The sequence below is a fragment of the Lolium perenne genome, chromosome 7 (assembly GCF_019359855.2).
Source record: "Lolium perenne isolate Kyuss_39 chromosome 7, Kyuss_2.0, whole genome shotgun sequence".
Taxonomy (NCBI): domain Eukaryota; kingdom Viridiplantae; phylum Streptophyta; class Magnoliopsida; order Poales; family Poaceae; genus Lolium; species Lolium perenne.
This window is the reverse complement of record NC_067250.2, coordinates 310,813,206-310,830,761: the sequence shown is the minus strand read 5'-3', so window position 1 is coordinate 310,830,761 and position 17,556 is coordinate 310,813,206. Positions and strand designations below refer to the sequence as shown.

Here is a 17,556-nt window from a genome sequence, read left to right as displayed (position 1 = left end):
GCGCTTTACCGTAGACACTTGTTTCTGTCAGGGCAAGCGGTTGGCTGGGGAAGCCTTAAGTCCCCACGGCATAGTCCGTAGACACTTGTCGCTCGAAGAGCAAGCGGTTGGCTGGGGAAGCCTTAAGTCCCCACGGTATTGCGGTCTATGATGGGTTGCAGCTACCGGCGAAGGAGTTTGGTTAACGAGTCCCAAACTGTTGTCGTGGTCGGGGTCCACCCGTGAGTGGGAATAATGGGACCGGCGAGGACCCAGGGTCGGGGCATGCAACAAAGGGTGGGTGTTCGAGGTAGCGGAGGAACATGATTGGCTAGACCTTATACCGGGCCTCACACCGAAGGAAGTGTGGACGGGAAAGCTGCCCGGTTGGCACCAAGGTTAAGATCTCTTATGGGTAAAGCAACACACCTCTGCAGAGTGTAAAGAAGCGTGACTGTCACTCCCTGTTCCGGGATATGGAACTGCGAACGCGGCCGGAAAGGAGCTCCATTAAGTTCTAGTAAACCGGTGAAGGCTGACGGACATAGCTCTTTGGAATAAAAGCAATCTCTTGAAGAAATGTTTATCAAAACCTGCATTGGTATTAGACTTTCTGGTCTAATATCGTAGCTAGTGCATTAAACACCTCTTATATATAATGAACTTGTTGAGTACGCTCGTACTCATACCACTCTTAAATCCCATGCTTAGATTATGCAGATAAATGCGGAGGAGGACTACGACAACAATGAAGGAGCCGAGATCATCGGCTATGATGAACCAGACCTCTCTGGAGGTATCGAAGGCGTAGACTACCTCATCGTCTACGGATCCGGGGAGGCTTCCGGAGGAGATCAAGCCTAAACATCTCGAGTAGTAGTAGTAGCCGAGCAGTCCGAACTCTTAGTATTTAGCTGCTCGGAAGAATAAATGTATAACTTAGTGAAACTCTTATATTGTAAGCTAAGTTGGGTTCGCCTCGAACCCAGGAGTATCCCTCTTAGGACCCAAGAGGAGCTCCGAGACGATATATGTATGATTATTGTAATATTAAATGAATGAGTTATGGACCTGCTATGTTCTGTTGTACTACTCTGAGGGATGTAATATTTGCGGAATGATACTTCGTGAATGTTATATCAACGACTGGCATACTACAACATGCAGTGGTATGCAGGGTCACCACACGATCATACTTGGTCACCTCCGTTGCGATGTGCTTGAACAAGTCGATGCTGATCCGAAAACGCCGCCGAAAATAGCTTTCAGGAAATATCGGATTCTCATTGAAATACGACCGCATCAACTTCTCATGCCCTTCAATCCTTTCTCTCCACAAATTCCGTGTACCGAATACCGATCCAACTATTTTTGGCTTCTTGACGACGCGGTATGCTAATAGTAAGGATATGTTCTCTTCTTCCTCTTGGTCGTACTCGTCATCCGATGAATCGTATGATGAACTCTACAAACATACATATGAAATGACTTCACTACAACTAGCTAGTAGCAAGCAAAATAAATAGAAAAAATGATGGCAGCCGACCGTTGGAGGCGCATACCCTGCGAGCAAATCGGCGAGCATCTTGGCTGCGCCATGTTGACAATAGGCTCGAAGACGATGACATGGCGACAGTGGGGCGGGGTATGGAGAGGAGATGGCGCGGGCGAGGCGGGGAGAAGCGCCGGCCTTGTGCCGGTCAGTGGCGACGGCGCCCGGTATGTACAGCGCGGCGGAGCGGCCGGGTACTGCCGGCAGGAGGCGCGAGCGAGGTGGATCTATGGCGCAGCGGCGAGCAACAACGGGGCCGGCGACGGAATTAATCGGAGGCGGTGGAATTTCGCGGCGGCGGCGCGGTGGGAAAATGGAGGGCGCGGGAGGGGGGGGGGGGGGATTTCCAGCCGTTGGGGTATTCACGCGATGCTGCGCGCTGTAGCCGACGCGTCACATTTGGCGCTCGGGATAGTGCAAAAAGCCGCACGCCCCAAACTTTTTGCAGCACCGCGCCGTATGCCGCGCCTGCTAGAGGACCGATTCCGTTTCTGCGCGCAAATCGGCGGTTTATATAGCGCGCGGTCTATATAGCGCGCGGTCTATATAGCGCGTATGTTGGAGATGCTCTAACCAGAGAGACAGAGAATTACTCACGTCAAAAAACCTTGGAAAAACCTGTCGTGTCTACAATGTACACCAGACATAAATGGAGAAGGGAATTCCCCACGCAAAAAATATGGCAGAACTTGCAACTAGAGAGACAATTGAGAAGATAGTTCTCCAATAATAATAAGAAAACTATATTTTTGTCATGTAAGCAAAAGTTGCCTGTGAAAACAAAGCTACAGCTGCAACCACTGCGTCTCTGTCAAGGAAAAGAGGTCAATTTTCTTACAGTACTTAAACCTGCCATGTGTTTCTGCTCTCGTCCTCTCAGTTGTCTCACACTGCCCACTCACTCCCTCTCGCCCACGGGCCACGGCGATGGATTCGCTCTGCCTCCGCCCGTCGTCCCTTCGCTCCGCGCCCGCCGCCGCCGCCGCCGCCGCCACCCGCCGGCGAGGTGAGTGCTTCTCTACCCCTCGTGCTGCCCCGCTCCGCACGCTCCGTGTGATTGGTGAACATCGCCGTTCAGTAGCTTTGACCAGTTGCCGTTACCGTACGAATGGATGCAGTCCGTAGAAGCCCTTACCGGATTCGCGGACCGAAAGCGATGTCGCGGGATGCGAATCGCCGGGATGCGAATCTTCTCCTTGGAGCGCCCTTTTTCGGAATAGGAAGAGTAAACCGAAATGGGTCGGTGCTTAATCGATGGAAATTAGAAAAGGGATCAGTAACATCTGTCTAATTTTTTTTTTGCTTGCTATTGGAAATCAGTTGGAAGGGCTGGGTTTAGGGGTTTATACTTGCTCTCTGGCTCAGTATCATAGTGGACCAGAGCTGATGCATTGAATGTTTATCGGTGGGCAAAGATGTGAAACAGTTAGGCATTCTGGTACTTCTGCTTTTTTTCTTTTTCTTTCGGTGGGGCAAAACACAACGATTTCGTTAGCCACCTGGTGGTTTTGCTCGTGTTGAGTAGAGAGGGATATGATGCATGCTTGTTTTTTTTTGTCTGTGTGTGGTCAATTTAGCATTTAGCAGGAGGATAGGTCAACGGGGAAGAGATTTATGGAGAAATTATGCTGCAGGTTTTCAACTTCTTTAAGTTACAGTGAAGTATTTTCCTGTTTTGGTTGGAATGATCCCTCATGCTGCGTCGAAGGCCTGTGAAGTATCAAGCAGATGCCAAGGCATTTCTAGTTCCAGTTAAAGAAGCTTTCCATGTCGATTATGTCAGGCACAAATGGATCCGCTGACAAATTGCTGAAATCGTAGTACTTTATTGTTTCTCTCCTATTGTAGCTGTATGATCAGACTTCTTTGTCGCTGGTGTGAAATTCGCCCCTGCGATAACCAGAAGGAATTGTACTCAAACAAGTCTAGCATCTCTGTGTTATCACACACCTCCCATCTTCTTTCGGTGAACCTAACGAGCCGACCTGATGGAAACGGAGTAGGCAAGGCTTAAAAGTCATTTTCTTCTTTGTGCCTTAAGTGATCCTATTTTGTAGTCAAAGGCCTAATCAGATAATAGATACACCCGTATTTGAGCTTACATATTGTCACATACCATGCATTATGGATGAAGTTCTTCCATTTTCTTTTTTCTGAAAGTTTGACGTAGTTTTGAAATGTTGATTTTACAGATTATATTCTACCATCAATTTGTTCTATCCAACCAAATGGCCAAGGGCGAGTTTCTTTGTCCATCCAAGGGTCCAAAGGCCCTAGGGTTGATCATTGTAAAAAATTCTTGGATTGGAAATACTCCTACCATAGGATATCACATCAATCAAGAAATACTTCTGCAATAGCTTCGGGGCAATCGCTGCAGCCTGAAGCTGAAGCCCATGATCCAGCAAGCATCTGGAAGCCAATATCATCTTCTCTGGATGCATTTTACAGGTTTTCTCGGCCACATACCGTCATAGGAACAGTTAAGTCATGTTGCTGTTGTTTCATTTAGATGACATCACCAGCTATAGAATTGGGCTGTGCTATGCTTTTACTCTCCCCTGCATCTAAGAGTAAAATTCTTGTTTAGGCAGGCACTAAGCATAGTCTCGGTTTCCCTGCTAGCTGTCGAGAGCTTGTCTGATATTTCGCCCTTGTTCCTCACTGGTTTGCTGGAGGTACAACTTTGAGCAACACTTCTCTTCTGCAGTGATGGAGCTGTATAAAAGTTGATGCATTTTTACTCCTATGTAGGCAGTGGTGGCTGCCTTTTTTATGAACATCTACATTGTGGGATTGAATCAGCTGTTTGACATTGAAATAGACAAGGTATTGTAGATTCATTGAGCTCAAATGTTTAGATTTCGGCTTCACAGTGCTACTTTTTATTATGTCTGTTCTGAACTTCTGTTGAAGCTAATGCTGGTGACTCACCAGGTTAACAAGCCAACTCTTCCACTAGCATCTGGGGAATACTCTCCTGCAACTGGGATTGCAATAGTGTCAGTTTCTGCTGCTATGGTAACGTCTTTTTAGATATTTGCTATTTTGCTTCTGTTGTAACTATGATAACATCTTTTTATAATTTCAGTTCCTCTTTTCCGGTTTAGTGTTTAGTAGTTACTCGTCAGTGAAATAAAGTCTATTTTCATTCATTTGTACTTGTGCTAATCTTGGTAGAAGGCTATTTGCTGTCAGTTCTGTCTGACTAATTCTGGAGTATTGCTGTTTGTATTGCAGAGCTTTGCCCTTGGATGGGTTGTTGGATCACCACCTCTGTTTTGGGCTCTTTTTATTAGCTTTGTTCTTGGAACTGCTTATTCAGTCAATGTAAGAGCTTAAGTCTTTATGATCATCAATTCACCACATATAACTTGACGTTTTCTGTATATTCATATTTTCTGTGATCATTTTGCTGCCTATTCTGCTGTAATACAGAGATTTATTAGCTTACGTCTACGATCATCAATTCACGACATATAACTTGACGTTTTCTGTATATTCATATTTCTCTGTGATGATTTTGCTGCCTATTCTGCTGTAGTACAAACATTTAGTTTGACAGTTTTTTATTGCAGTAATAATAATAGTTAAGAAACCTACTTTAGAAAATACTTTCGCAATCTTAGTGAAATGCTCATGCCAGCCATTTTCTTACTTTCACATGGGCCTGAAAGATGTGGAAACTGACACATGTGGAGCCCACCAATAGGGCTATATCTGAGCTGCAGATTTAATGGGCTAACATGTTGCAGCTGAAAAGATTGCTCTGCACTCTGCACAACACTCAAATTAGATAGGCTAAATTGGGCCTTGAAACTGTTTCGGGGTCGGCATGTGGTAAAGCCCAAAATGATACAAGAAAATCTTTTTTTTCTTGAATCACAGAATGATGACTGCATGTTAAAATGTGAAAGTATTTTTTTGTATATTTGTTTCTATTGTTGCATAATTATCTGGAATATCACTCTGTTTGGTGTGAGCCATCGATACCCTTTTATTACCTAATTAAAGAGCTGAAATTCCCATTTTGGTACTCTACAGCTGCCATACTTTCGATGGAAGAGATTTGCTGTTGTTGCAGCACTCTGCATATTAGCAGTGCGTGCGGTGATTGTTCAACTGGCATTTTTTCTCCACATTCAGGCAAGTCTTCTGATGAGCTATTTGAAAACAAAGAAGCAACTTATATTAAAACATATTATTCTGTCTGCAGTTGTAATTGTGATTTGTTTTATAAAGTAATTTCCTGAAGGAATTGGTAAAACATGATAAGTTGATAACTGCTGCATATGATTTATACTGTGTTGCCTTGTTTTTCTATCAGACATTTGTTTTCAGAAGGCCAGCAGTCTTTTCAAAGCCATTAATATTTGCAACTGCATTCATGACTTTCTTCTCAGTTGTAATAGCACTATTCAAGGTAACAATATCTAGTTTCTGTACTACATTACTGCAGATCATAAGTCATAAATATCCTTTCATGGTTTGCTTCATTTGTTGCATTGCTTTCAATATAGTATAAACAAATTGCCTGAAGAATTTTACTGTTTTCGCAGGATATACCTGATATTGAAGGGGACCGTATTTTTGGAATTCAGTCTTTCAGTGTTAGATTAGGTCAAAACAAGGTTAGTAAATAAATAGTAAACAACGTTATTTTGCTAAGAGCCTTACTCTTGAATTTTCTGATCTAAACTTCCACACAGGTTTTCTGGATTTGTGTTGGTTTACTTGAGATGGCATATGGTGTTGCAATACTGATGGGGGCAACTTCTTCCAGTTTGTGGAGCAAATCTGTAACAGTATGGGTCACATCTCATAGATCTCTCAGCAATGTCCATCAGTAGAGGCTTAAGAGTAGTAACTGTTTAAGCTATTCATCTTTGCCAACCTAAGCAATATGAGTATTGGCAGAAGTTTTGAACTGATTACCATCACATCATGGCTAACATCTGTAGCGATTTGTAGGACTTTCTTCCTCTTCTGAATTTTGATTGAGATATTATGATAGAAATCGAAATGGATTACTTATATTGTTTTAGATAATCACAATGCTTATTTCGCAAAAAAAGAGATAACCACAAGGCTTCACCTTCTATAGGTCGTTGTAAATGGTTTTTTCCAGTTCCATTCTGGAAGGTTTACGAACGTGTGTTTTGCAGGTCGCTGGCCATGCAATCCTTGCCTCGATCTTATGGAGCTGCGCACGGTCCGTTGATATGACAAGCAAAGCTGCAATAACATCATTCTACATGTTCATCTGGAAGGTAATTGCTGACATCAGCACCCATTCCTGATCTTTGTAAAATCCTTTGTAGGGCCATGTGTACTGCCCTAACGAATTCAATTAGTTCTTTATTGAATCCTGGAATGATATGCCCCATTTTAACTCACATCCACTCTCCACATGGACCTGCAGCTGTTCTACGCGGAGTACCTGCTCATTCCTCTTGTAAGATGAGGACAAGCTACTCCACGGAGGAACTTCAGTGCGCTGAGTAAAGCTGCACGTATATCTGTTTGAAAATCAAATGGCCACGGACTGCGCCCAATAAAATTCCCTGAGCAAGCCCCGGTACATCCTTGATATTCCAGCCCTGATGAGGTCACTCCCTGAAGATGTACAACCTCCCAACCCCCTGGAAACGTACCCAGGCTGGGCCTGGTGAGCTGTAGAAGTAGGTGGTAGCAACAAACTCTTGCAGTAGCAGAAGGCACGTTCTGGGAAAAATAAAGCTAGCTCACCCCATTTCATTTTGTTCGTACATACCTTGTGGCCTTACATTCCATCTGCACATTGACTTTGCGATGGTGCAATTATTGGCTGATATGATCCGTCGAAATCCCATTGTTTTGTTAGAAAGCTCGTGCATCTCGCTGTGGTTGTTTGTCATCTTCGGTGTTCCGGGACACGGAACGCCATCACTATTCGCCCAAACTATCTTAAAGTTTAGGGGCGAATTTGGTTGCTGGTAAGCCTGTTACCCGGCTCCAGGAAGCAAAAATCAGCCGTTTGCTTGCCAACCGGGCTGTGCGTTCTTGGCTGGCATGAACCTTAACGCACCCACGGTACAGGCACGTTTGAATTGAGAGTTGTCGCTGGATAAGCGTTCGTAGGGAGCTGAACAATTGGCTTCCTAGTTTGGCGTGAAATGTAGCCTCACTGTACTCGTCGGTCACCATCATTCGAGAAGAAAACCATTCTCACTTTTCCTCTCGGATGGCGACGGCAGCAATTTAGATATGCAACACCGGCTACTCCGATTTCACGGATTTTTGCCACCGGCTTTCCCACCCACTCTCTCTCACTGACAGCGGAGATTGCAGATCAGCGGCACCGACGAGCTCTCATCGTCTCCACCACCCTCTTTTACCGTCATCTTCGGCCCCGGCAGCATGTCGCCGTCCTCAACCAAGGCTATAAGCACCTACAACCCCCTACCCCACAGTTAGCTCCATAGCTTGCTAGTTTCAAATTGTGGCCGATTTCCATGTTACTTATGCAACATCGACTTAATTAGGACGCCCGAGATGAAGCTTTTCGTTCAGACAACTGCCATCATTGCGGTGATTCAGGCCTGCATACTTTTGATCCACCAGAGAGCGATTCATCGCAATGCCATGCCCCCCCACCCCCCCCCCCCCCCCCCCATAACATATGCTCCCATGTTTGAACACGACGGAGAGTGGATGACAATAACAATGATGTAGAGGCTATCAATATGCTTAGGATGAAAAGAGCCCCTTTTAATCATATTGTGAACACATTAAGGGTTAGGGGTTTCTTAAAGATAACCTCCACACTTGTATTGAAGATCAAGTGGAAATTTTCCTTCATGTTCTTAGCCATAACCAGAGATTTCGAGTGATCCAAAACACATGAAGGGAATCAACTGAGACAATATATATGTACTTCAAGCAAGTTATGTATGCTATTGGGGAGCTCAAGGCGGAGAGGTGATCAAGCCGCTATCTGCTAGTACTTGCCGATGGTTTCAATATTTTAAGGTGAGACTTACTATAACATGCAGTCCATAACATGATTTATTGCAATGGGGCCTAACAATTTGTTCATGCACATGTTAGGATTGTGTTGATGGAATTTATGGTATTCATGTGACTGGTAGAGTGTCCAGAAGCGACTCTAATGCATGCAGGGGAGAAAGCACGACACCAACCAAAATATGCTTGTAACTATTGATTTTGATATGAGGTTCACATATGTATTAGCTGGATGGGAAGGATCAGCCCATGATGCAACGATTCTGATTAACATTTTAGAGAGACCTGATGGCCGACCTCAAAATCCTAAAGGGTAAGTTCCACCTAGCTGATGCAAGATAGGCTTGTCGCCCTAGTATTATCCCACCCTTGATATCAACAAGGTACCATCTTAGTGAGTTCCTTGCAAGGCACTACCCAAAAAATTCCTAGTAACTTTTCAATCTCAGACACTTAAAGCATAAATTGACGATCAAGGGGACATTTGTTGGTTCGAAGAACATGATCAAAAGCTATTTCATCCTTTCCTACCCAAGTTAATTAAGTTAGTTCTTGCATGCTGCATTCTGCACAACTAAATCTTACATAAGAGGTCTTGATGAGTTCTTCCCGGATGAGGGCGACGTGACACATGGCGACATTGATTCTGACCATGGTGTCGGTCTCAATGATAGTCAGGTGAAGGAACAAGATGCAGGAGCGGGATGATGCTATGTGTGCTGCTAGAGGCACGATCAGGCTATGAACAGGAAGAAGTGAAGAGGAAGAAGAAGATTGTGCCATGCCATCCTATTCTATGAACAACCCCTATTTGTATGCATAACTGGAACTTGTTAGTACCTCGGTAATACCCTAGCGAACTCCTATTTAATAGCAGCTAGGTAACATCTTGAAGAACTTTTGCTAGTATCTCAGGCTAAACGACGTTGATTTGGTGGTGCTCGTTAGGTTGACATGGTGCTTGCTAGTTCACAGTGGTAAGATCACCACTTGTGAGAAGTGGTTCCCACAACACTAGACTATGCAACAAAAAAAGCTGAATTTCCATCTTCAAGCCAAAATCTAACTCTGTTGGCAGCCTAACAAAGTGCACAAATAAACTGAAAATATGTTATTTACAACCAAGCTAGACGCATAACATAACTTTAGACTTGACCCAACAATTCGTGGCTATGTGCAAAAGACGTCCCTTGCTAGATGCATAAAAAGGGCGTGCGAGCAACCGAGCTGACCATCTGTGATTCATAGACTACAGCACCGTGGATGTATGCTTGGCAATGATTCACAGGAGGCCTGATACGAATTTTTTATCTACACATGCGTGCAGCGTGTGTGCTGCTAAGCTTGTCCTGTAGCGTCGATCGCGCCGGGAGAAACTGGATGGCTATGTTGGGGGCACGGCCCTACAGGATCTTCACCATATCGTCGAGGCTTGATTCTGCGCAGGGCCCTCGATCGAGATGGTCGAGCATGTGCATGCCAGCGAGTGGCATGCATGCATGCCCCAGCTGCTCTCGCCGGTGATGCCGATGTCACCGCTGATCAGGAAGCATGGCATGGTAGGCTCCTCCGCTCTCGGCCGTTGGCCGGCCGGCCCCTCTCTGTTCTGCGTGCTCCCCCTCCTGTGATCGAGGACACACGGTTGGCCGCGCTAGCTGCTGTGAAGTTTCAGTTTCAAAGGGTTACACGTACGTACCGCGTCTGCGTGTGCACGTCTAGCGATGTAAACAGCCTCATGTTGAATATAAATACATTGACTTGTCTTTTTCCTAACATGTCTCAAGTTCAAGACTTTACTCGCGCAGATTAAAAACAAAATGAAAATGATTTTGTGGCCTGCACCAAACCCACTATAAAAGACTAAAATGGCCTAGACATGAGGAAGAATGTTAAATATAAATACATTGCTTAGTCTATTTCCATCGGTTACGGAGTGAGTACATTACATTAAGAGTTCTCTTGCCGAGCAAATGAAGTCGGAGACCATCCTAGGAGGATTGTGCTTAGAAATTCATGCATGCGGAGGGTAAGCACTGATCTTGAGGAATCTAGATATTATTCCAGATGGTCATGGTTCCATCACTAATGCGTCTGATCAAGCACCTTTTTACCATATCCCATCCCTCGCATAAAGACATCTAGATTTGCGATGGTGTTGATCCCATTGCAGCCGAAGGAATATCGGTGGTAGGAAAGTATACCGCTATCAAGATGCGAGCACTCGATGAATCGGGATCATTTAAAAATCACCAAGTTGGCGCGCCAAAAGAGCTAGATTGAAAATCTCTATGTCACGAAAGTCTAATCCATCCCTTCACTTTGGCACTGCGAGGTCGAGTATCCCATGAGACCCTTACCTCTTTCCGTTCTCCCTTCTTACTCCCTCACCAGAATTTTCTCTCTATGGACTAATTGATGTGGTCACACAAACCCTTTGGTAGCTTATACAATGCCATTGAACATGTCTGGGATGGCTTGGATAACGGGTTTAATCAGATTTCCTTACCACCAACTGAGAGGGTCTTCTCCATCCAACCTTTCCATCCTTGAGATAATTGTAAGCCCCATTCTTTGACCTACCCACATCGGTGGGAAGGCCAAGATACTTGTCATTGAAAGACTCATTGTGAACATCCGGTATTGCTTTAATACTATTTTTGCTTGCGTCGGGACAGCCCATCCCAAAGAAGAGTGAAGACATGTATGTCATTGAATCAGTAACCCTCAAGTACCTACTTCATCTTGATCACCTCCGAATCTACCGCCCCCCAATATATAAGAGCTTGTGTCCAGTGTCCTGGTTGAGACCGAGAGTCTCAAGACTGTTCTCTTGCCTTTTACAGAGAGAAATCAGAGTGTTTACGTACCATGCGTGCAGAAGTGCAGTTAATCCAGGATGGGCCCGGTGGGCTCCGGCTGCTCACTATAAAAACACAAAGAAAGGACATTCCTGGCCCGGTGGGCCGCGATCGGGCGCACTTAAGGGAAAAGACCACGGCGGAAGAACACCCTTCATTGCCCACCTGCTGCGCTTGCCTCGCCGCCGGCCGGCACTGGATCCCACGGCGGTACGGTACGGCGCACGCCGGATCGTCGTGTACAATTGGAGGCGCAGACACGTCGGCTTATCGATATCGTTTCCGGCCGGCGTCTTAAACCGCTCTCAGCAGGCAGCCGCCGGTCCCCGGTCCGATATGATAATTGCTTGCGCTGTGTAGGTAGGAATGTTTGGGCCAAGATATGTGGTAGCTACAATGCGTACGGACAAGAGCCAGCTGGCCGCCGGCGGTGTCGCCGGGCGGCGCGCGGGGTACGTGCGTCACTGCACGTACGCAGGCGATGCGACGGTGGCGCCGGCCGGCCGGCCACCTGCGCATGACGTACGATCGACTAGCTAGTCAAGAACTCAAGATCGATCGAGCAGGTGTAATGTAAGTGCACAGGTACCAGCAGTGGCCGAGCTATAGCTATAGCTACCTACTGTTGCGCCCGCGCGTGCAAGACTGCTCGCACACAGCCACTCGCCAGTCGCCACCACTGTGCGAGAGACATGGATCACATGCCATATCTCGGCGAGACCACGTACACGGATGCACAGTGGCCAGTCGAGTCGTCGATGATCCGCCATGCACGAGAACGATTAACACGCCGGGGACGGGGAAGAGCCAGGACTAGTCCCGGCGACGGCGAGGCTAGCTCCGGCAGGAAAATTAATAGCTCCGGCCGCCGGGGTCGGCCGGCCGACCGGGGAATTGAAGCCGCCCACTGTTCACTCCCGATCGAGTTAATCCGGCCCAAATCAATCAGTCAATCAGAGCGCGCGATCGCGAAGTCTCGTCGATCACTCGATCGATCTCCAGTCCCGACCGATCGATCCAAAAAGATCCCATCGATTCTGTTAACGGCTTTATTGTACCAGTCTTGTCGTCGTCGCATGTTTTTCCACCCTTGCGGCCATAATCTCGATCGGTCGGTAACTTCTTCTAACGCCCCGATCTGGTGGCTGATAGAGTCACCTGTATCTGAGTCTGACGACCGCCGGTGAGTGAAAAATTATAACGGTGACATGATCAAAAACAATCGGAAAGCCCACCTGGTTTTACGAGCTTTGACGGTCTCTCTCCTCTGTTCGGCGATTAGTTGACGTGGAAGCGAAAAAGAAGATGCTACCAAAACCCTAACATAATCTATTGAGAATATTACCTTTATTAAGAACTCCACGGAGGAAGATGAAAGATAATGGTTGGAGAAAAAACAGCTTACAACCAGGTTAAGCGACGAATCATTGTACATATTTTTTTGTTGCTGTCTAGAGGGTGACATGGTAGGTCATTATAGACAACAACCGTCTAAACCATTGCGCATGATGGGCAGTTGTAGTAGTCGCTGGATTCAAATACGTTCCGTGAGGAAGAGATACAGTCATGTGGTGGACTGGTGGGCTAAGAGCATGTACAACGCAGACGCTTGGTGACGGGCGCCAGGATTAATAGATCACTTTTTTTTTCAAATCAAGCGTCTACATTAGCGCCTTGCATTGGTGATGCCCTAAGGGGTAGGCTGAAGGATCGGAAGCAAGGCTACGGACAATAGAACGTCCGTACGGTCTTTTTAGGCTGATAACAATTATTTGTTGTTTAAAACAAAAAAAAAACGTGAGAAATAGGTTGCTGGTGGGCCTGCTAAGATGACACAGTTAGGTTAGTGGAAATGATAGGATAATTGGAGACAAGGGGGCAGTTGCCCCCTCCATATATTGTTAGATAAGTTAACAGAAGAGAGTCTTTGTCCCTGACACATCTAGGTTAATTAATTACATTGACTTCTCTTAGAGCATTGCTGCAAGCACCCAATACAACTTAGTGCAAGGCATCTATCAGACTGTTTGAATATTCACAACACCATCTTATTCCTTCAAGATGAACATGCGTGAGCAACATTTCATTTGACTCCACTTCATGTATTAAAAATAACGAATCTATGATCTTGTTGTGACCAACTTCAAGGTGTCAACACAACATGTGACACTCTTTGACAATTTCACCCTGAGAAGTGGTTCGTCCCGGTAATCACTGAATTTACTGTCAATGTTACTAGTGAAATCATCACCGTGATCTGAACCACTAGGAAGAGTGTGCCCTTCGAGAATTCTCATGTACACATATCGATCCCTTTTAATATGAAAATCCACTTGAGGAAAATTCACAATTCGTATGGTTTGTTAAAGGCACCAATGTAGTGGACCCAAGGTGACCATTGTTAATAATACCCTCGAGCGAACTTTGGTTAGTGATGAAAATTTTATGTTAAATTACAGTGTTACTGAAGAAGTCTCATATACTGGTATTTTGTATTAACAATACGGAAAACCGACGAAGTTTGATTCCCCAGACTATTTTTTGATCTTCCACAACAACATATAAGGTTCACCACCAAAGCATGCACACTACTTCCAATATAGGAAGTTTTTCAAAAACATAACTGCTTATATATTCTAAAGATAATGACTACATTACATACACGCAAAAATATATGTTTGCGTGTGTGTGGTGGGGGGCTCTTGTCCCCCTGGACTCAAATGAAGCTCCACCACTGGTCTAGGCAATGTGTATAATACATAAATGGTTCAGTCTTGTTGGCTATCAAAGGTATTTTACCTATCCATTGTGATGAAAGTATAACTATAGGAATCTATTTAATGCTTACATTGATGAGAGTGCAATACAAACAAATGTTAATCTCTCAATGATATCTTTTGGTTTCGTAGCAGTGCCTCGTTAAATCGACGATATCATGCAATCAAGTGATGAATTTGGATATTCAATATAAGTATTGGTCCTTCCAGCTAGAAAAGTATAACAACAAATGTATCTTAAATCGAATTTAGATCATGAAGATGGATATCATACCAACTTTTATATTGGAGCTAATTGGGCTAGTCATTGTAGAAACACATAGAAATGAATGCGGAAAGTAGTCATAATGTTGGGCTCTCCTCTCTAGGGCATTTGTCCTTTCTAATCATGGCAGCTACATTCTTCCTTTCTTCTGGTAAATAACGGGGAAGAACAAAACAAAGGAACCTTTCTTCTTGAGCAGGAGGATGAAACAATAGTTGGCAAGGCACAACTAAAGCATTTTTTCATATCACGCTATTCTATCTGTTAGAGACCTAAATTCAATTTTTAATTCATAAAACAAATTGACAATATCTCTAGCTAACCTGTCCTATAATAAGTCGCTTATCTTGCGAGAATTCACTTTAGTTTCTATTTTCAAGTTGGTCATCATTTGTATCCAAACTGTTAGTTCCAAATAAGTGAAACAATCATCTCCTTACAATATGAAGTTTGGTTTCACCATATTTGTTAACTTTATTGCGTCATGCTTATCTCAAGAGATAAACAACATAAAATTTGGTGGCATGTTCTCTTTTTAGCTAGTGTGCAAATGTTGTTACATTTTGAAAATTTTAGTGGTCATGTCATGGAAAGGTAAGATTGAATACACTTAAAGAAATCCAACATGAGTGTGGAACAAAAATGACAAAACTTGAGACGGAGTGATTCCAAAGTTGAAAAAATTGATCAACACCAAAGAATATTAAACCAAATAATACAAACGAAACAGGAAATAGATGAGACCAAAAATAAGAACATCACACTCAAGAAAAATATATCAAACAAAGATCCAACCGTATGAGGCAAACAAGAAGAAGAGGATCCAGACAAATACGAAGATCAAACCAAGCAGAACAAATATCCAACAAACTAAGAAAGTACAATATAAAACAAATAACCAAAAGTGAAGAAGGTTCAACGAATTATAATTGGACCTGAAGTAGATTCGCCTAAATGCTATGAGTAACTAAAAGCAAAAACGGAAGACAAATGCAAAATATCTTAAACAATAAAGAAGATCAACACAAGTAGATTATCACACCAAACATGGCAGAATCCAAATTTGTGAACTTTTTTACCAATATAAGTATTTCTATTTAAATTGTGAACATTTGTTTGAATCCGGTGATAGTTTGTGAACCCTCAGTTTTTCTGATCCGGTGAATTTTTTTCAAACTCAATGGACATTTTTACTATATTTTTTTGAAAAGATAGGGGAAAAAATGCTTACATAAGCCGGCCTATTAATGGCCCATTTAGGAAACCCATGGAAGCCGCTCCAGAGCAAGCGGCATATAGGATTTTGGTTGGTCGGGTACGTATATCACACTACAGCAACACCAACAACAAAAAAAGAGACAAACGAAACGCCCGTGACATCAATTACTTTGGATGTTGTTCATATCACACGCGAGACCGAGGGGATCGCGGGTTGTTTGAGCGATGCCATTTACGGGATAAAGCATGTTTTGAACATGTAATTCCTGGTGATCCAATAGACATCATATTATATATTTATTACTAGATTAAATTATGGAGCGATCTACAAAAGAAAAACATTCAAAGAACTCTATTTCGAGGATCTAAGAGATTAATTGAAGATCATCGCTATGGAGATCTTTGATCAAGCAAAAGGATGGGCGCCAGGATGTCCAAGAATAGACAGTGGATAGAATATCTCAAGAACGACTTGGCGTGGGCTTCGCTAGTTTTGATAGTCTATAGGAGTTGCAGTAGTATAGTTCAGCGATTATTCTCTGTTTGCCTTTATTGGCAGCTACTTTGACTATTGGGACTTTATAAAACTCGTTGTAAAATGACCTTGTAGCTTTATGAAGTCTTGTTAATAAATCTGGGGGCGAGTCCCCTTTTATAGAAAAAATGAGACATGTATCAAGCTCACGAAATAAATAAATCAAGAAAAAGGCTACAACATTATTCACCCAAAAAATCATGATCTAAATCTTCTGCCCAACGAAAAAATTGCGTGTCAAAATGCTCAACGCGATGGTCAACGGCGTCGAGCCCAAGGCCTGCTCTATATTTTGCCAGGCCCCTACGCAAAGTCGAAGACAACATGGGCCCTTAAGGGTATCACTCTCGCAAAGTATTAAGAATTAACTTCCAACTATACATTTTTAGGTTGCGATGTCTAAAAGTGATTGTTAAGCAATTGAGCAATGTTATGCCCTGCTATTATGAAAACATTAAATACAAACCAAATTTTGGTAGCTCTGTTGAGACTAATGCTTCGGGTTTCACAAAAAAAACTTCTCCCGATATTTCGAGATGCAAATTGTCAACGAAAATATATAAAAATCAAAGTTGTCCACAATCATCGGGAATACTTATTTAAAGCACACCCTTTTGTGATCCAGTTAACTGATTGAAAAAAATATTTTTTCTTTTTTCTCAACACCTGATAAATATTTCTTGGTCAACATTATAACACCTAAAAATACATGAAATTAGAACCCAATATAACATGCTTAGGTGGATCGACAAAGACTCAAAGAGACAGAGAACTGAGGATGGAGACGTACATTTGTACCTATATCTCCATTATAACAACTACAGAATGACCGTGCATGGCTACGGCATAAAAACATACGAATATGTTGGGAAAAAAAATTAAAATAGTTCAATTAGAAGGATGTTGTAGGATGGTGGTTGATTATGAAATAGTTAGCGACAAAATCTACCCCTCTTCTACCTCGTCCCTTGTCTTCTCAAGTTACATACACCATTCAACGCCTTTACATCCTACAGTCCGCTCTTTTGCTACATTCTCTCAGAATAACAAATCGTTAGCAAAGTTGAAAATTGTAAATCCTTAGTGCCCCAAAATCCTCATCATCGCGAGGGCTCATGAAGCAATCATGCTAGGTAAAGTAGCAACAGCCACTGATGATTGAAAATAAGACATAAAACAGATCACGCAACATCGGTAATAAGAAAATATAAACACCTAGAATTATGGTGAATTTATTCGTACTAACGCAGAACTATTTATGTGTTTTAAATATTTGTTCATCTAGTACAAATTGTAATATTGTTTTTGTCAATTAACTCTCGGTTAATATTACAAACGGAAGTGTTCATACATATCTATAGGAATGT

General features: G+C 43.4%; 1 protein-coding gene across 1 annotated transcript; it reads left to right on the top strand.

The window, feature by feature from the left end:
- The first annotated feature begins 2,384 nt into the window (after positions 1 to 2,384).
- On the top strand, positions 2,385 to 7,397 carry LOC127311766 (probable homogentisate phytyltransferase 1, chloroplastic). The gene is made up of 12 exons (XM_051342225.1): positions 2,385 to 2,537; positions 3,724 to 4,013; positions 4,126 to 4,209; positions 4,286 to 4,360; positions 4,469 to 4,552; positions 4,772 to 4,861; positions 5,576 to 5,677; positions 5,859 to 5,954; positions 6,091 to 6,162; positions 6,241 to 6,336; positions 6,697 to 6,801; positions 6,954 to 7,397. The coding sequence occupies exons 1-12, from the start codon at positions 2,459 to 2,461 to the stop codon at positions 6,993 to 6,995; spliced, it is 1,215 nt and encodes a 404-aa protein (XP_051198185.1). The 5' UTR covers positions 2,385 to 2,458; the 3' UTR covers positions 6,996 to 7,397.
- The last annotated feature ends 10,159 nt before the right edge of the window (positions 7,398 to 17,556 follow it).

Bases quoted from the DNA above. Each gene is read 5' to 3' on its own strand.
- LOC127311766 (XM_051342225.1), top strand. From the start codon at position 2,459: ATGGATTCGCTCTGCCTCCGCCCGTCGTCCCTTCGCTCCGCGCCCGCC. The intron at 4,210-4,285 runs GTACAACTTTGA...ACTCCTATGTAG, and splicing joins TCCTCACTGGTTTGCTGGAG to GCAGTGGTGGCTGCCTTTTT. The intron at 4,553-4,771 runs GTAACGTCTTTT...TTTGTATTGCAG, and splicing joins TGTCAGTTTCTGCTGCTATG to AGCTTTGCCCTTGGATGGGT.